The following is a 20,252-nucleotide window of genomic DNA, read 5'->3' as shown; positions in this document are numbered from 1 at the left end:
GCTCTACTGCACTCTTTATTCATTTTAATACTGATTTAATATTTCTGATTTTTAAAGCCATTTTAGTCACACAATGAGACAGTTATATCTTCTTTGTGCTAGGAACGCATCATTGAAAACTGTTGCATCAGACGAGAAGCTTTGTATCCCAGGGCAACCAGAAAATAAGTAATGACAATAGTGTTTAACCCCCCCCCCCCCCCCCCCCAAAAAAAAAAAATCTTAAGGAGAGTTCATGTTATCTGTCTTTAGCTAATATATCCTTTTATTTACTTTCGGAATTCGACATGAGCCAGTCATCAGTATGTGAAGGCAAAGCCATGAATTGAGCTTATTACCAACTAGTGATCATTGTATGTGACTTTCAGTAACCAAGCTGGCCAGTGGAACCAAGTGTTCATCATTCCTTTGCCAGACGAAGAGCTGAACATCGGAGACGAGCAAGACCCAAGGGTTTGTAGCCGATTGTGCATTTTATTTGCCGATACTATCATGATCTATTTCAGTGGTTCTCAAACTCGGTCCTCAGGACCCCACACAGTTCACGTTTTCCAGGTCACCCAGCAGGTGCACAGGTGTATTCATTACTCACTGACACATTTTTAAAAATCCACAGATGAAGCTAATTATTTCACCTGTGATTCTGTGAGGAGACCTGGAAAACATGCCCTGTTTGGGGTCCTGAGGACAGAGTTTGAGAACCTGTGATCTATTTGTTATAGTCCTAAAATCTACATCTTAGGCTGATTAGATCTAATGCGTTGGAATGATGGTTCAACACTGTTATTACTGCACATTAATGATGGTGGGTCTGTAAGTGGAAAAGGGTATACATTGGCCATTTACGTGTTCCAGCTTAGTGGATCGTAGTGGAAATTCATTGCATAGTGTGGGCATCTTGGTTGTTCTTTTACTGCCTTGGAGTCTTTGTTTCCAACTTATTGTTTTGTATTTGATAGGAAACTTATTTGGAGTGTCTTTTTGCCCCGGGGCGGTTCACTGTTGCTGCACTGCATAAAGCCTTACAGGTAAGTAGAGCAGATTCCTCTCAAAGGCGTTTACGCCTGATATAATTGTGCTGCTCACCATTTGTGGTTTAGCCTGTCTATAGAACGCATTCGGTGTATAAAGCTCTGCAGACAGCAGAGGAAATGGTATCGCTTGCAGGATAACTTAAGTGGGATCCGGGTTACTGTACCAGTAGACATTTCTGCCAACTACCTGGTGTTAGGTTTCCGTTTTATATATCCTAAAGCGTTCAGGTTTTTCTCCGATGTAATCACTTGCCCCATTCCTAGTTATGTGTTTATATGATGGCGGCTTTACCGGTTTCCGCAATATTCAGCTGTTTTTTGTTTCTGCCCCCAAAGATTTATCAGAGGGGCTCGGGAAGCTTGGTGGATCTCTCCTGGGAGGAAATGAGGAAAGAGGTCACGTTAACAGTAGAAAATGAGGTGAGATGTGCAGTATTGTATTATTTGACACTGGAGAATAAAAGTAGAAGGTGGTGTTCACGTGATTAATTGCGCCTTCTCTATGTCCGTGTAGCTGCACAGCCATATCACGCAGTATGAGATGTCCCAGGAGGAGTTCCGCCAGTTACAAGTGGAATATTGGTCTAAATTCTACACCTGCTGCTTGCAGTACCAGGAGGAACTGTCCCGTCCCTTAGCACTGGTCGTGCACCCTTATACCAGTATGATCTGCCTGCTTAAAAAGGTGAGTGTTCTTTTTAGTACCAAAATACAGCCTCAAGTGGTTAGATTTACATCATTTCTTCAGTGGTCGTCAATGGTAACAAAGCATGGGAGATTTTTTTATTGGTTATGAATTGGTTAGGAGCACAGTGCATTTTCTCTTATGTGGCACTAGGAAGCACAGAACCAGCTCATCCTGGTAATATTTGTAGACTGAGAACTTAGTCCTTACACTCGAGCGCAGAACACGGCGGGGACACAGTCACTGCTCAAGCGAGGGGTCAGCAGTTAAGTAGGGATGCATAAATCATACGCAGCCTTCTGTGTGCGAGGAGACTTGCAATCTCTGCGACGGGTCAGAACTGCTGTAATTGTGCGTGACGGGCCATGTGCTTCGACGCTACCGATGTGTACGCAGAACTGCGAGGTATTACGGATGTGAGAAAGCGGTAGTGGGCGTCTCTATGCTGGCTGAGCTGCGGCAAGAATTAGCATACTTTCACAGCTGCATTGCGTGCGGTTACTCAGCTGCGATCGCACGCAGGTTCTTAATCTGTCATTTTCTTGTGCGTTCTGAACTGTGTGCATGGTGTTGCTTGTGTCATGACACTGTGTGTGTATATATATATATATATATATCTATATAGTACCTTAAAATACAGACTATTCTTGTGGTCAGAATATTGGGTGTAAGATTATGCATTATGTTATTAGGATTACATTTTATTCCTCTGTAATACTGCATAATACTGTCCATGCAATTGCAGCACTTCGGCCAGTTCTTGTTTCGGCTTGGGTTTACCAGGGCCTTGGAAGGGTGGGCAAACTCCTTTGATGAAGGTCTCAGATCGGGAGTCCATCGCTCAGTATTGTTTGTTGTTGACAATATCTGGAAAGCGGCCTCTTATCTAGGTGAAGCAGCTATTTATTCCAGCATCCTCTTCGCTAGGTTATCGGCTTCTGCGGTAGCTACCAGATGAACAATCTGGTTCTGTTTTTGGTGTGCGGACTCTGAATCCAAGGGGGTCATGGAATCCTTTCCATTGAATAAAGCAGTCCTGTTTGGCCCTCAAGTGGATTTAAGATCGTTGCAGCCGTGACGGCCTACAAGAAATAATAGCAGGTGCGCTGTCACTACTTGAAATGTAATGTGATAGGCTTCTAAGTTGGAGGTAAACCAATCCCCCGTTCACAAAACAAGAACAATCTAATCGGCGCCCAAATCTCATCACCAAAATATATAAAAATCTCTCCAGCTCATAATAATCACCCAAATAGGTTTTATTACATAAAATCACAGTAAAAAGACATCAATAAAAATATTTCAGCACAATTAAAATCTCAGAAAAGGATAATATAGCAGTAGTTATTCGCAGAAAAGGAATTCTGTGTATTTTAATATTGAATAGTCCACTTAATAAGTGAGAGTTTCACTGAGATAGTTAATATAATGGTGTTGCTAGTCAGAAAAACACAATCCAATATATATATATGCTTGATTTCCTCACCTCCGTAACCAGACCGCACCTCGATATGAGAGTACAGAAAGAGCAGTGCAAATGCTCAATATGACGGAATCCATGTTTGCACTCGTAGCTCCTTGCATAAGGCTCCGGCTATATGTCTGGCTGGAAGCTCATGCAGGCATGAATGATCTAACGCGCTTTCATGGCAGTGTATAAGCGCGTCTCCTCCGCTTGTCCGTCTGGTAAACTGCCTCTATGAAGACAGAAGCGGTGTAGCTTGGTATGGGAGGAATCCTCAGTCACCGGTCCCAGAGTGGCACAATATCTGCTATTAGTACAATAAAGATGATATGAACAGCATGGCTCAAACAGGTATATCCATGGTGAATGGTTCTGAGTAGGAAGAATTCTTTGAGGCTGAGAGTTCCTTAATGCATTTCTGTCTCTTATGAGTGTTTCCTCAGAAGGTGGCGGCCTCCAAGACAGATTTGCTTCCGCACCTCCTAAACCCAAGACTTCTTCCTTTTTTAGTCCATTCTTCCTAAGGGCAAGCCCCAATTTTAGCCCTCTTTTAGGATCCAGGGTTCCTCAATAAAGAGGTAGTAAGTCCAGTGGCAGACAGACTTGGTCAGGTCACTAACCAGCTTCCAAACCTGCGGATAAACAGACTGGCGGACTCCCATCTGGGGGTATCCAATTCTTCACAACAGGCATACCTGAAGACCTTGTCCCTGCTGGCCTCCGACATCTCCCCAGTTCCACCTCATGAAAGAGGGACTGGTTTTAACAACAATCTATTCCTTCTACAAAAGCCGAATGGCTGCTGTCCAATCCATCCTCAACTTAAAATCTGAGTATCTTCCTCTGGACTCCCAGATTCAGGATGGAATCCCTTCTATACATCTTGGAGCCGGGAATTTCATGGCATCCCTGGATGTCAAGGAAGCTTATTTACATATTTGGAGGACCAACAGCAATTCCTCTGCTTTGAAGGTCTCTCCCATCATTACCAATTTTGTGCCTTTCCGTTTGGCTTATTGAAGGCACCTCATGTTTTCACGAATGTCATGTCCGTGATGGCTGCTGACCTTTGCAGGGTTTGGATCATCCCATACCTGAACTCATTGTGGCTCAAACTCCTGTCACCCTTCAGGAGCATCTCCTACTGATGGTGCAGGTTCTTCAGGCGCAAGGTTGGCTTATAAAATGGTGCTAGTCTAGCCTGTCTATTGCAACAGATGATTCTCACCTGGGGGCTCTGCTGGATAACCGGTTCCAGTACCGTTTTTCTTACAGGGACAAGAATTTGGCCTTACAGAACATGGTAAAGTCTCTGCTTTAGATGTGCTGGGTGTCAGTCCATCTTAGCATGCGAGTTCTGGGCAAGTTAGCTTACACTTTCAACATGGTGGAAGACGCTGTTTCACTCCATATCGGCCCGGATGGAACCACACTCTCCTTCACCTACGTTCTCTGCTTCTCTCCTTGTCCCAGGACATGCTGATGTGGCTCCAGTCCTCCCACTTAGACTGGGGATGCCCCTTTCTGATTCCATACTGGATACAATGGATGTATGTCTGAGGAGATGGGGCACTGTGACTATCCACTACACATTCAAGGATAGATGGCACAGGAAAGCTAGGGGGTTTTCAGACGCTGGTGCCCATCCTTTGCACCAGGAAGCCATTGTCTTTGAGTGTGTTATCGGGTGCAATGGCCATATTTTGCCTAGTGTTCTGTCCGTACACTGAATTCGGCCATCTTCCGCCTGCCCAGGGTCTTGTACATTTTGCTGTTGAGCTTGGACTTCGATCTCCGTCTGTCTTCCCTTAAGGTTCAGATATCGGCCCTTTCAGTTTGTTTTCCAGCACAGGCTTGCGCTTCTGCCTGTCGTACAGGCCTACCTCCATGGTGTGCTTCACATTCAGCCCCATTTTAAATTACAGCTCCATTTTCTTCCCTTGGTGGGATTTGGTTTGAAGAGCTCTTCGGTCTCATACTTTGGAGTCTATTGACCGCTGCTTACTCACGTGGAAGACTTCTTTCTCGCTCTCTTCGTCTCGGCGGGTATCTGATTTGAGTGCCTTGTCTCATAAATCCCAATTTCTGATCTTCCACCTGGATAGTACGGTCTTCCGCACCAGATTGGATTTTCTTCTGAAGGTGGTTTTAAAAAACATATTAACCAGGAAATTGTGGTTCCTTTTCTTCCAGAGGAGGCTCATCCGGGATCCTTGCTCAGCTCCTTGGACATTGTTCTGGTACTCTGCGTCAACGTTGACCGGACCAATAGTTTTTGCCGTTCTAATACCTTTTTTTGTGCTCTACAAAGTTTATAAAAGGGGCTGGCCTGCTACCAAGAATACACTGTCGCGTTGCATTAAGTTTGTCATCCAAAAGGCATATACTCTTTAACCAAGCAGCCAGTTTGGGCACTTCCTGGGTGACTCAGCATGTTGCCTCGGAAAAGCTACGTTGTCATCTGCGCACAGATTCATCACATTCTACAGACTTTGCCCCAAGAGACAATCGCTTAGGGTGAAAGGCACAGCACTGGAGGACATGGGACGTCCAAAAGCTATCCCCTAATGTTTTTCAGGGTTCCCCATGGATGAAATAGAATAAGGGATTTTGCTTCTTAAAAGATAAATCACTTTCTCTGATTCGATGGGGGACACTGGATGCCTACCCGTACGCCCCTGGATTGCTAGGGGTTGTTTTGTTAGGGTTGTGGCGATCCATGCCCGCAGTTCTCTCCTGGTATGTATGTTCTGTGTACCTGCCTTTGGCCTTTCCTCCTCTCGTTCTACTCCTTGTCCTTTGTTAACTGGTGGCTGCAGGCAGGGGCTGGGGTATAAAGAAGGAGCCTGTGCTGCTTTGAGGATTAACTTATTGTTGCCCAGACTTCTCCAGCTCCACCTATACCCAACATTTTCCAGTGTCCCCCATGGAATCGGAGAAAAGGATTTATCTGGTAAGAATCAATGTCCCCTTTCATGATCCAAACGGCTCATGTATTACCTTTTTGCCTATTGAATTTCCTTGGTTCTTATTGCTAAACTAATATCCTTTCAATATACTTTGCATATAGGCATTGTAAATAGAATAAATGTAGAACCTAGAATATAAGGGATTGGATGATTCTAATTAATGTAAGTTTTCACTTTGTTTTATTCCCCCATCCAGGGTTTCTCGTCTTTTCTGGCCCCTTGTTCTTTGGTGGATCACTTGTACCTATTACCAGCAGAGCACTTGCTTACTGAGGATGAAAGCGTCATCTCAGATGGTGAGATAAATGGTCTTAACAGTATCTTGAACAAATTGCTTACTACAGCTATATAGAGAGATGTATGGGACATATCAACGTATTCCGGTGATGTTATTGTTATAGAAATCTGCACAATATTCCATGTAGCTTCATAAGAGTGGTAAAACCTAGACGATTTCATTGTTTTTACACGCTGAAGGGATTGTTAACTTAGAACCATATCCCAATACTTAGTGGTCCAATCCGCTTTTAGTTGTTATGTGGGATCTATTTTCTGGGATTTTTGCCATTTTGTTCATATTACTGCCGGTGTCCATTTATACCTACTGTTCCTAGTGCAGGCTGATTGAGCAGGGCGCCTTGCCCTGCCCGTTTTATAGGTTAATGCAGCATGAACTGCCGTTTGCAATCCTAACCACAGGGGCTTTGGCTTATCGGCGATGCAGTCACCGAAAGTACGGCACAGCTTTCCACTGTCGCGGTACTCTCTCCTCAAACCGAATACCTTCGGCAGCTTCTTTACCCCCTGGGAGTGCTCTGCCTGAGAGGAGTTCCCCTTCCCCCTGGGAGTGCTCTCCCTGAGAGGAGTTCCCCTTGATCCGGGTTCATGCTCTGAAGTAAGGCCAGATTGAGAGCAGTGGTGGGGCTGAGTCATGTAAGGTGTCTGATGGCATGTGGGGAGCTCTTCAGGGCATTCAAGGGGCATGTTGGGGAGTTGATTGGGAAAGATTTAAATATTGCATATAATACTATGCCACGCATTAGTACTTAAAATTCATAATACGCCACACAGCTTTAGCATCGCATCCAAAATTTTGCCCCCCACCGTCAACATAATATACCCACGGTTTTATGGACTCTGGAAACTATTTCCACAAGACAACATACAAACTTATATGGTTCAAAGGTGACTAGTGATGTACTGACCTGACTGGTTGGCAGTAATACATATCCAGTCGGGTACTTTCGGCACTATGTAAATTTGTGGTTTTAGGTTAAGTGTTATATATACATCTGCAGGGATGGGCCAGATCCTTAATAAGAAATTCTTGTGGGTGCTCGAACTAGTTTGTCATGAAACCCGGCTTCGGTGAGGATTAAGGCAAGGCTGGGCATGACAAGCATGTGTCCAAAATGGCAATTAGTCTGTCCCTTTCAACAACTGTCCTACCACTTACTGGGAAGGTGCTTTAGAACCAGCCTCTACGCGAAGAATGGAAGTTTTGCATCCCTATCGCTGACTCCTCCCAGGGAAATGACTAATTATGGGAAGCCTCATTAATAATGGACCCACAGGTGTTTGAGGACTGTGGTTCTTCTAAATGTGACCTCTTTCAAGTGTTACTCTAACAAGAGTGGAAGTTTTGATCCAAAGCAATTTTCACATCTTCAGGGTATGATCATTCGCCGCTTCTTTGGTTGTTGAAGTGGTCTTCAATTGGGCAGCAATTCCAGGGTAGGGCACACAGGGCGGAGTGGTTATAGGATATTTGATCTTGCGACATGGAAGACAGTATAGGTAGTGTTCATTCTAAATGACCACGTGCTGCTTTATTCAAAATTATTTACATTTGGATCCAAATCTTCAATGAATCCTTACAGGAAAACTTAGTGGAGCACCCACATAGTGTTCATTCTAGCACCTGTCACAACCCGTGTAGTTCCTATTTTCTGCCTGGGCTGTCGCTCTCTGCTCTGGTGCTTCTAGAACACTTTGGTCTGTATATCAGTGGTTTGTTGCATTAGCTGAGTCTGCTAGAAGCACCAGAGCATAGAGCAACACCCCAGGCAGGAATGAGGAACTGCGCAGGTTGATAGGTGCAAGGTGCTAGAATGAAGACTATATGGGAATCCATCAGTTAATCAGGAAGAGACTCAAGTAATTTGGTGGTGTCTGATCTTGGTCATGTATTTAACATATTTGGAAACAGAATGTAGAGGTCCCTGTCTGTGTTACCGTTTTACCATTAACCCTTTTCAGAGCTATATCTGGGGGGAAAAAAAACATAATTTTTCCCACTGTACAAACCAAATGTTTCTTTTCAGCATAAGAGTTCCATTCATATCTCAAGTAAGAAATAGTCTTTGAATTCCCAGGCAAGCGCCTCCAGGTCATTTAATTACAGAAGTCCTCCTGGGCTTTTTTTTTTTTTCATTTTTAATGGGGATTACAACAAATGCAGAACAACAAAAAAGGGGTCAGGGCAACAATTGTGTGAGAGGCAGGACGCATACATAAATACACAATAGAATACAGTACCTCTTACATGGTATAAAACAGGTGTTCTAGTATTATGTTCCGATGTTCCATTCTCTTATTACAGATGTGGATCTTGCCAGTGACACAATCTTCCTGATACAGTGTTTACGTGTGATCGGAGATTATCTGTCTGTGGACATGGCATACATGATAGAGTCTGCGTGCTGCAATCAGGAACCGCCAGAGAGAGTTGCAAAACAGATCTTGGAAGAGTTGGTTGCAAACGATGTGTAAGTAAACTTTTGTGTACATGTGTTTTTTTTATTTTTTACCTGCTTTGTTTTAATGTAATAGGAGGCTGTGCGAGTACGGCACAGCGCAGCTTTCAAACAGCAGCTGGGACGGACGCTTTACTCACCTTTTGGAGAATAGTTAAGCTGTCTCCGTAGAACATAGAGCAATATTCAGTACCGTCTAACAGTGACTGTTATCAGTCTGTATTACTTGTTGAGGAAAACCACTGTTCGGTCTGTACATGCGGCTGTATCACAGCGGGAACTGAAGTATATACACAACGGGGGACACTAAGCTAAAAATAGGGGACAGTACTATCACATAATAGTGAATGTGGCTAATGATTTATGTAACATCTACACTAATATAGGTTGCTTTAAGGAAATAAAGTTTGACAAGGATGCTTTATAAATTAGATGTTTGAATACAATGGTTAGGCAAGAGACTGGGCTATAAGTACCACTATGCATTTTCTGGCTTTGGAACTAGTTAACATTAATCTTTTTTTTCTGGCAACATTCCACTCCACCCTCCCGGACCATTAGACACTTTTGTAGCTGATTATTATATTGTAACAATTTTAATTACACATTCTAACTGACCTATCACTGCAACAGTTTCCTGGTGGGCAATTGAAACTGTATAAACTGAGAAGATCATCTGGTAAATAACACTGACAATTGGTAAATTGAAGGCAGTGACTAAGCACATCATTAGAATCAGGCTATTATGCCATTATAATTCATACTAATTATAAGAACGACAAAAAGACAGCAACCATAGTCTGTGCAGAACAAGTTCTTTATTACTCATTTTATTTTATTGTTCACCACATTTTAAAGTAATATTTGCCATTAATAATTTTTAATGTATACTAAGTGTTTTGACCTTTATTAATGAATTGGTCCAAGTGCACCCTTGTTACTACTTTTCTCTTTTATATGTTAATAGTCATGGCGAGGTTTCATAAGGACTATTTAACATATTATAACTCTTCCCTCATGTGTGCCCCAGGGGTACTGACCAAAGGGGGGAGGGGGGCTGCAGACAGGCATAGCCACACTCCCTGGAGCATGCAAAATATATTTAGGAGATCTAAAAAGATGAGGGGGTGTAGCCATGCTCCACACACGGTATCCCTGCCCGCCACGAGTCTCTCCTATACCCCCATCCTGCAAGAAACTCTTGTTATTTTACTAACCACAGATACGGAGAGACTATATTGGAGAGTGACAGTGAAATCTATCCCTAAACCTTGGTAAACTTTTAACAATAGAAAACAAAAGCCTACTCAGGATGAATACTTGGTGTTCGTCAGTCGATTACGAAAAAAAAAAGGATTTAATATAAGTATATAAAACACTATTTCTCCTTCATCCAATTTGGGGGCGTTGGGCCATCGGGACGTCCCATAGCTGCCATTTCAGGTGGGTATACTCAGAGTAGCAGTACACCGCTTGCCATCTTTTGCTGCACCGATATCAAAATTGTATGGTTGCGCCATCCACAAAAGGCTTCCTAACCTGGCAGAACATGCCTTTACATTGCAGGGAACTCATCAGTCCCACCCCTATGTGATCCATCTAGCTGTCGTCTGCCTACGTCTTTTGAGGGCATCATAGGTGACCAAAAGTCATGCGTCTTTTTCTAAACTTGCACGTCCTATTGATATACAGTATATCTGCAATGCCTTAGCAATGACTGAAGTCCTCCTATTTCCTTCATACACTGATTTCTGCAGAATGCTGGAATCTGTGTCCCGATTTTAAATTAAATTTAATAGCCACCTACAGTTGATTAACTTGGTTTTGTCAGAAGAACCGCTCCATCCTTATGAAAAAGAGATCTACATGACAGTTCTCCCATCTCTGGAACCTTCGGATGCACATTGCTAGGAGACATATGATCTTTAAATTGAGTGGATGTGACATTCCTTAATCTAGTGGTTCAAAGGGGTTGGGTATGAAATCCTGACGCTGCAAGTCCAACGGTGCAGAATCCCGACAGGTGACTGTAAGTAACCTAACACTCCCCTTCCTCTAACCTTCACTTAGTGGTGCCTAACCCTAAGTTCCCTGGGGGGTGCCTAACCCTAACCCCCCCCTTCCCGCACCCTAAACCTAAGTCTCCCGAGGGGGTGCCTAACCCTAATTTTCTCCTGGGGGTCCCTAAACCTACACCCCCTTCCCCGGACTAATGCGAATACTTACCTGGATCCTATGTTCGGGATTCCAGTGGCGCCGGTATCCTGATCCCATTTGGGATAGCAGCATTGGGATTCTGGCGTCAGTATATCGACAGCTGTCATCCTGTCCGCCGGTATATTCACTACATCCCATTCAAAGTACTACTGTAAAACTGTATTGTAGTCGCGTATGTAACACACTGTATGTACGTCATGTACAAGTGCCATCGTTGTCTGGGAAAAGGCTGAGCACAGAGAGATGAACCTTTAATGAACTCTACAGCAACCAGTAGTTGGCCTGTTCACCAAGAGGCATACGTCTTCTAGAAACTATGATAGTTCTTTGCCAAATCCGGCTTTCTAGATCTTAGCGTGTTCTTAACCACCACTGCATTAGGGAAGCATGTATTCTTCAGGGTCATGACTTCAACAAGTCAGTTGCTCAAATTCCTGATAGTAATATAGTCCCAGACTCCTCAACGAGTGATATTCTTATCACTCGTTATTAATCTTAAATGTTGCTCCAACCAATCGGCTCCTAGCTGTTATGTGTTTGAAAAATGACAGGAGCTGATTGATGGGAGCACCATTGAAGATTAGCAATGAGTGATAACACGAATTTCACTTGATGATAAATCTGGGCCATAGTACCTGAGTTAACAGGTCCAGCGCTGCCCTCTCTAGAGGAAGACCCTAAGAATGCCTGTGTACCCATACTGTTCTGGTTCGTTCGGTGGCAGCATCACCACTGGTAGGGTACAGATAAATCAGATGAGTCACAAGGAACCGTCATAGGGGCGAATTCAATTAGAGGTGAAAAGCTGCAATTGGCGCAAAGTTTTCGTTGATTTGCGCTTTTCGCCTGTTTTTAAGTATCTCTGTATCCAATTCCAGGACATTTTTGCCTAGGCGAAAACTCCATAGGCAAAAACGGGTGAAAATGTTTCTCCAGCAAAAGGCAGGAGAAAAGAAGTACCCAATCCATATTTTGGGGTACAAATGTGTGGACGATTCAGAATCCTTTGGACACCGCCCTGATTACTAATTAGACAAAAAAAATAAAAAAATTATCTGAATTCACCCTCAAAAAAAAATGTCAATTTTGGGGTGAAAATTTGAAAATGTTTTGGAAAATGGGTAAAAAGTAGGGGGGCCAGGTATTTTGCGGGGCAATAAGGTTGAGACAGGTGTTTTTAAGATTGCAGAAGCTGTACATGTACCCCAGATTTAATTACGGTACTTATTTTTCACAAAAAAACATTGCATTATATTATTTTTCCACACTTATGCAAACATGCGTATAACAGGCATTTGACTAATTTTAAGATCACTAAATACTTTTATTAGGGCTATTAATACTCTTCTATATTGATTTCCAGGGTCAGTGAGGCTTTTCTGCTGTACAGAGTGATTTCCCCAAAATATGGTGTCCTTTTTGCTAGTTTTCGTTATTAAATACATTCGCCTATCCGCATTTTCGCTTGTTTTGGAATCAAATACGGAGATAAGCGGAGACACGCATGGCGAAAACATTGCGTCCAATAGGCGAAAGAGGCTTAATCATTGGACTTTTCGCTGCCATTTGGATTCGCCCCCATAGTGTCCACAAAGGACATCTGCAGGTCCTTTATCAAAATCTCTCCACCTTGTAAATTGACTGTTAGTCCATCATGTAAAAGTCTTTCTCCATCTCGCTGCAATCTGCTGTAAGTTATGCAGGGGGAGGAAGCACTCTCCGGGATGCAGGACAGGGCTTCTTAGGTGATCTGGTATGAGCACAGCCGATATGGCAGAAACATTCTATTCGTCACAGCTCATGATCCTACTGGTTTCCCTTATAGCCTGAGGATGTTATACTATACTATGGCAGCATTGTCCAATTGAATCCTAATGTCACTGAGGTAAGGCATTCAGCACTTCCTCCGCTGGAGACCACAGACCCTGGCAACAGCAATGGAGGGAGAGAGCCACCCCCCAAATTTGAAGGCTGGTTTTTGTTGTCTGTTTTCCAGCTCTGTGTATGGAGAAGGATGACCCTAAATGAGGATGTTGCCCCTCAACCACAAAAGGAACATGTTCGTGGAGAGAGACTGATTACCTGTTTGTTAAACTAATGGTATAACTGTTTAGAGATTAGTTTGATCAAGAAATGCCTTTGACTGAATCCTTGCAAACTGCAATACTTCGCAAGGTCATCCCAAGTAAATCTGCTTCCAGAGCCGCATCCCCCAGATATTTAAACTCTTCCTGTATTAGGGACCTCATTCAGAGCCGCTCGCAAAATGCGAGCGCTCGCTCTGAATGAGGGAGGCCACTTCTATATTCACAGCCGGCCTCCTGGCCGCTCGCTAGGTTGTGGGCGACCACCCACAGCTTTAACAAGCGGCCAGGTTGATGGTCGCGATGGTCAAGACCATCGCGGCTTGCGACGAGACCCTTGTGGTAGGGTCTCGTCTACCGCAAGCCCCAGTGAGCTTTCAGCTCTATTAGAGCCGGAAGCTCACCACTGACATCACGAGTGATGTCAGTGGGGCCGCCCCCAAACGGCAGGTGTTCCGTCCGGAATGCCTCCGTTTGGCCAGCCACCCCCTCCACCTCGCCTACAAAACGGTGCGAGCTGTCGATCACCATCGACAGCCGCCCCTTTTGTAGTGCGTCCCTGAGCCAGAGAATTTCTCTCTCGCTCCGGGGCTCCCTTGGTGTACTAAGGTCACTTACTCCAATGAAGACTTCCCAGATAGCAAATCTTCCAAAATTGATTACTACAACTTTCCAATAAGCATATTTCTACTTCAGGGTCCATAGGGGTCCACAGGGTGACCTTGGGGTATAACAGGACCCTCGGGCACCACGGAGTTAAAGCTTTTAGCTGCTCCCAGGATGCACTTGGGTCCATCCTCCTCTATACCCCGCCCCCGAGACACAGGCACCTCAGTTTAAGATGGTGCCCGGCCGGAGTCGGGTCACCCTGCGGGGGGGGCTGCAGGAGCAGCCCCCTAAAGCTTTTTATTTGTTAACTTAAGTTAAATTTATTTTCACTATAGTTTGTTTCTGCAGAGCGGCAGCGATGGGCTGTCTGTACAGACGCCCACGCTGCCGCTCCTTCTCCCTGCTGGCGCCGCGACGCCAGCACTGAACTGGGGATCGCGGCAGGGGAAGCCAGAGTCTGTACTAGCCGGAGAGAGCAAGGTAAGCCGCGCACCGCTGATTAGCGGCGGTGCGCGGGTTCCTCTTAAAGGCAGTCCCATGCCCCCGGTTGTAGGGGACAGACCGGGGGCGCTAGCGGTGGTGGCGGGCCCCCCCTCCAGCGGAGGCATACCCCGCCAGACCACTAGACCACCAGGGTGGATAAAGCGGCAAGCGGGATGCCGGCAACCTTGGGGGTTAATATGCTAGCCAGGGGAGGATGCCTTCCCTGTCTAGTGGCTCCTCCCCTCAGCTCAGCGCGCCTTTCAGCACGTAGTCTGGCGTCGCTGAGCTGCAGATACTTGGGCCACTCCTCCTCTGAGGTCTCCAGCGGCCATTTTCTCATGTGGCAGCGCAGATCTTCAGGGAGCGCGCAGACCGGTCCCCCTGTGTACCTCTCCCCCAACAAGGACAGTGTACACAGCACTATAGCCCTCCCAGACACTGAATCTGGGCAGGTTGATTGTAGTGGAAAGGTGCAGTGAGTATATCTTCCTGCATGGTATGTGACTTTTGCTAGTGCTGCCTGTCTGTGCTAATTTCTACTTACTGTCAGCCTATACCTATCCCTTTCCTTCTCTTACAAGCCCTACAGGTGTGCGGGGGAGGGGCGTTTCTACAGACCTCGCCTATATAAATCATGTATTTGTGAGGTCCGTCACATACAGTGGTGTGCTACACAGTACCACTGGTGAGTGCGCAAGTTTTTCTTCCTATGTCATAACTGTATATTTAACTATATAGTCTGTCATGTCTGAGGAGGAGATTGAGCACTCCGTGGCTCCGGTATTGTTCTCCTGCAGGCGCTGTTCTGCAGGAGTGGATAGGGAGGATTTGTCGCAGGACGGTGCCAGGCGATCCCTGGTGCGTCTAAACCTATGTCGCAGGAGCCACCATGGGCGATGTTTTCCCAGGTGCTGGTGTCCATCGCGGACCGTCTGTCGGTCCCGACTGCCGTCCTTACTAGGGCGTTGCCCCAGCCTACCATCCCCCATTCCCCGGGTGTCCCACAATTATTGCAGACTCCTCCGGGGTCTCAGCCTGTTGGTCCCTATGGGGGGTTGCCAATGTATATACAGTCCACCCCTGTGGCGCAGCAGGCTGTGGTGCCGTTTCAGGCTCCTGTGGCAGCTCCTCCACCCTGGGTGGATGCGCTTTCCCACACTGTCCAAGATTTGGCGGCAGCATCTTCGGCTTTTCAGTCGATGTTGCGCAGTGACGTGCCCTCCAGGGCATCTAAACGCACAGTTATGGCGCAGGCTGCGCATTTTTCGGACTCTGAGGGGTCCTCGGATGATGGTGAGGTGCAGGATGACTCAGCCTCAGATTCCTCAGTCCAGGAGGTAGACACTAAGTTTTCCATCAATGTGCGGGCTCTGGTTAGGGCGGTGTGGGCCATTCTTCTGATTGAGGATGAGGCACCCGCTCCCAAGTCGAGGTATCCTAGTTTTAAAAAAGCTAAGGTTACCTCTGCAGCGTTCCCCTTGTCTGATCAGTTGACGGATCACATGGCGGTGGCCTGGCAGACGCCCAGTAAGCGATTCCTGCCACAGAAGCGGTTGGCGTCCAATTATCCGTTTCCGGAGGCGCATTGTAAGAAATGGGAAACTCCGCCTGCGGTTGATTCCCATGTAACACGCCTCATCAGGAGTGCTACTTTGCCGTTGCCGTCTATATCCTCGCTGAAGGATCCTACGGACAGGAAGGTGGAGACTTGTCTAAAGTCTCTTTCTACTTCAGGGTCCACAGGGTTGACCTTGGGGTATTGGTTGGGAACCAAATCCGGGCACCACGCAGTTAAAGCTTTTAGCTCCCAGGATGCACTTGGGTCCACTCTCCCTATAACCCCACCCCCCAGCCAGAGGCACCTCAGTTTAAGTTGGTGCCCGGCCGGAGTTGGGTCACCGTTACTGCAGGGGGGCTGCTTAGCAGCCCCTAAGCTTAAAAGAGTTTTATTTTATTATTTTTTACTACTCTTCAGAGCGGCAGCATCAGACTGTCCAATGGACGTCTGAGCTGCCGCTCCTACACCCCGCCGGCGCTGCGACGCCAGTACAGATCTGGGGATCGCAGCGGGACCCCAGAGTCTGTACTAGCCGGGCTCTGGAGGAATCCCTGGGCTGCTGCCGGATCGACGGGGACAGGTAAGTCGCGTGGTCACCGCTTGCGGTGATCCACATGTGAATATGCAGCCTTATGCCTCCGGTCTCTGGGGACAGACCGGAGGCGCTAGCGGTGGCGGCGGGCTCCCCCTCCATGGAGGCATACCCCGCGTGTCCACAGCCCACCAGGGATTATAGCGGGAGCCGGCATCCCGGGGGGTTAATTGCTAGCCAGGGGAGGAAGCCTTCCCTGTCTAGCGGCTCCTCCCCTCAGCTCAGTGCGCCTTTCAATAATACAGTCTGGCGTCGCTGAGCTGCTTCCTCCGCGGGCCACGCTTCTTCTGAGGTCTCCAGTGGCCATTTTCTCTCTGTGGTGCTGCAGAACTCTTAGGATGTCAGTGAGCCCAGTCCCCCTGCGTACCTGGCCATTTTGGGTGAGTGTACACAGCGCTATAGCCTTCCCAGACACTGGATCTGGGCAGTTGAATGTAGCGACATTGTGCAGTATATTATATGTCATGCTTATGTATGTATATATATTTTTCTGCATTGTATGTGACTTATGCTAGTGCTGACTGTCTGCTTTTTCTCTCACCTGTCAGTGTATATCTATCCCTTTTCTTTATCTGCCCTAATACAGGTGTACCTGGGGTGGTTCTGAGACCTCACATATATATATTTCTAAATATCTGTGAGGTTTGTCACATACTGTTGCGTGCTGCACGTTGCCATATTTTAGATGGAACTGTGAGTTGCATACGCTGATAATGGGCCCCTGCAGCTAATCTTAGCGTCAGTCAGGACCGGTATGGCGCTGCTTAATATTTCCGTCAAGATAGTCAGATATATCTGACCAGGAGATTGCACACGATACTGCACCCATTATTGCTATCCTGCAAGTCATAGCCTGCAGGAATTAGTGCAGAGGATTTTAACTCAGAAACGTTTATGTATGCGGCACCATCTGGTGCGGGGCCCCTTGCACGACCCCCTTAAAGGGCGGTTTATTTCTCAGGATCCTCTCCTTTGAGGATCGCTGGGCGGGCCCCATTGTCGTCACTCGCTTGGAGTTACTTCACCATACTGCCCTTTTGAACTCGGGGTATCTCGCAATTTCTTGCAATTTACCCCTGTGCAACAGACTGTCGCTCCCCGCCGGGGTTTTCACAGTACATGAATTACCTCCGATACCACATCGGTCTGTCATTCCCCTTGCAGGGATTACCACAACGGCCACCCTGGTGGATGTCGTTTTATACGAAATTCTAATTGGCGTGATATACGCCCTGTGGTTACTGACCAGTGGCTCTGCCGTGAACTGGATGGTATATTCGGCTCTTTCCCCCTCACATGGGGGGAGCCGATTTCAAGTATTATTATCCCTGCTTTGGGGCTGGTAGCCAGGTTCATTCTGGATATAGAGAATGTCGATCCTGCACCTGTATCATACATCTCCCGTTTTCTGCCCAGCGGGTGGATCTCATAGCGGGAGTCTGGCTGTCGCCAGATACAAGGAGTCACAAAGGCCTCCTGTTTCCCATTCCCTGAGGGTCCTCACAAGTAATGGAAATCCCCTTCTGGGATGGATTTGTATGTTAATCATCGGGTTACAGGCATTAATACGCCTCCCATCCCGGCCTGGACGGATTTTACGGATCCGTAGGTGGTAACTTTGCCTGAAATCAATGTACTCGTTTTCAGGGCCTGTTGCCCGTCCTACCATGGCCATCGCATGGTGATGCTTTTGTGACGTTTTTCCCCTCCAACACGTCTGAGGTTCAAATATCTTTTGCCGCTCACATAAAATATGCAGTGGTCATATGTGGGATTACCTCATGGGATGCCGGTCTTCTAACTTTCAGGGTTTCGGCGGCGTCTGTATCCGCCGCAGTACCCTATGGCTGCGTTATGGGAAAGCAGAGGTGCACACTCCTTCCATGGGGAAGATCTTGTTTGGTCCTGACCTTGACAAGATCGTTGCATCATTGGCAGTATCACTAATGGGGAGATACCGTCTTTAGCTACTCCCACTACATTCGGACTAACTCTGTTAAGTCTTTTTGTCCTCAGGGTCAGCCTAAAGGCCTGTTTTTTCCTAGGCTGTCGGCCTCCATGGCGGCCACCATATCCAGTACCGAGCAGTCCTGGACTTCCGGACGACCCTGTTTCTACACCTGAGGATATACCCTCAGCCTGACGGGACAGGTCTACATCTGGGGAATTTCCAGAGTGAGGTACTGATTCTCAACGGCCTCTCATTGCTCAGGCAGCCTCCTCACAGGCATTGTTACACGGGCCCTTCTTCAGACCTGATCAGGGCCTTACAACCCAGAAAGCTATACAGTCTTTGTGGTAAGCAGAGCTATTTCGGCCAACCTCACTATCTCAGTGAGGGACTGGTTGTTCTACTTTCTTTCTGGGGCGGTGACCGACTGGTCCTCATTTGCCTATACTCTGTCTCAAATCCCTGAATCAGATTCCAACGGTGCCTGGACTCAGGTGGAATCGTCCATGCTCCATCATCCGACGTTTGGAACCTGGGGATTTTAGGGTATATCTGAGTATTCAGGATACGTACCTACGGGTACGTACAGAGCCCTCTCATCAGCATGAGTTCAGGTTTGCTGTGCCACAGCAACACTTGTAAGTTTCGGGCTCTGCCTTTTGGGACTGTCCTCAACTCCACCGGGGTTTACCAGCCTTGTGGATTTTCTGACAGTTCACCTGTTAAGGGTATCCGAATGCTCCTTTCTCTGGACTTTACCGCCAGGTCAGGATAACCGTGGCTTCTTCTCGGCACAGATAATTAGTCAACGGAGAAAAAGTCCTCCCTACATCCCTCACAGGGTTCTCTTCATCTGGGAGCACTGCTGGATTCTCAGACTCTGAGAATTTTTCTGGCGTAAGACAAGATCTCCACTCTTCAACTTGGAGTGTGCGGATATCTACGCATTCGACATATGTCATTACTCTTTGTGATGCGCGGTCTACCAGAGTGTCTACCTTTTGGTAGGGTGGAATGTGCTCAGTTCCATTCCAGGCCTTGCCATAATTGACTCCCCTCCAGATGGATCGAGTTTTTCCCATCGGATCGCTGTTCGAACGATGATACTTTCTCCGGAGGAGAGTTGGTCTCTGTCCGGGTGGCTATGGCCATCTCGTCCAGGGTGTTCTTTGCTACAGACAGTGTCTGGTCCGCATTCGTTTCGGGGCAGTTGGACGTCTGTCGTTTCTGCCCTGCCACTTAACTTGTTGATACTTTAATCTGTCTTGGACCTTCACTCTGGCCTAACCCATATGTCACGGTAAACCTGAATAGGTTCAGTCCGACAGTGTCACAACAGTGACTTCCATCTAGGCAACACTGGTAGTTGGGTGGCAATGTCAGGTATGTCATCCATTCTGACATAGTCCAAGGGTCTTCTCCTGGCCAACTCTGCAGTGTTTATTCCCGGAGCTCTCCATTGGGAAGCGGGCTTCCTCAGCCGTCGCGACGTGCATCCCGGGGACTAGTCTCTTCTCCAAGAGAGGTTTCAACTCCTGGTGAGCAGAGGGGGCCTCCCTGAGGGGATTGATCCTCATGGCCTTCTGACTTGATCACACATTACCGGTGTTACAGTCAAGCTCCAGGAGTACTGAAGCTACCTTCAGTGACTCTTTGTCAGTGAAGTGGTCCTTCCACTTTGTGTACCTGTGTCCTCCGGTCTCCCTTCTTCCTCGAGGTCTTTGGAAGTTTAATTCGAGACGGAGGGGCTTTCCTTCTGGGGGCTCCAGTTCGTCCCAGACATCACTGGTACTAAGATTTTCGGAGTCTCCTCATCGATACTCCGTTCCTACTGCTTCACTATCTGGAC

At 46.8% G+C, this 20,252-nt stretch overlaps 1 protein-coding gene across 1 annotated transcript in view; it reads left to right on the top strand.

Moving 5' to 3' along the window:
* Nucleotides 1-20,252, top strand: part of NUP160 (nucleoporin 160) — an 85,670-nt gene that overhangs the window by 8,727 nt on the left and 56,691 nt on the right. Inside the window, exons 10-15 of the mRNA XM_088448668.1 lie at nucleotides 369-453; nucleotides 960-1,028; nucleotides 1,371-1,454; nucleotides 1,549-1,719; nucleotides 6,350-6,449; nucleotides 8,756-8,921. Of these exons, the coding sequence (XP_088304794.1) occupies nucleotides 369-453; nucleotides 960-1,028; nucleotides 1,371-1,454; nucleotides 1,549-1,719; nucleotides 6,350-6,449; nucleotides 8,756-8,921 (675 nt within the window). The remainder of the gene's footprint in view (nucleotides 1-368; nucleotides 454-959; nucleotides 1,029-1,370; nucleotides 1,455-1,548; nucleotides 1,720-6,349; nucleotides 6,450-8,755; nucleotides 8,922-20,252) is intronic.

Source organism: Taudactylus pleione, unplaced genomic scaffold (genome assembly GCF_031769625.1).
Source record: "Taudactylus pleione unplaced genomic scaffold, aTauple2 ptg000462l, whole genome shotgun sequence".
NCBI lineage: Eukaryota > Metazoa > Chordata > Amphibia > Anura > Myobatrachidae > Taudactylus > Taudactylus pleione.
This window is presented reverse-complemented; position numbering and strand designations above follow the sequence as displayed.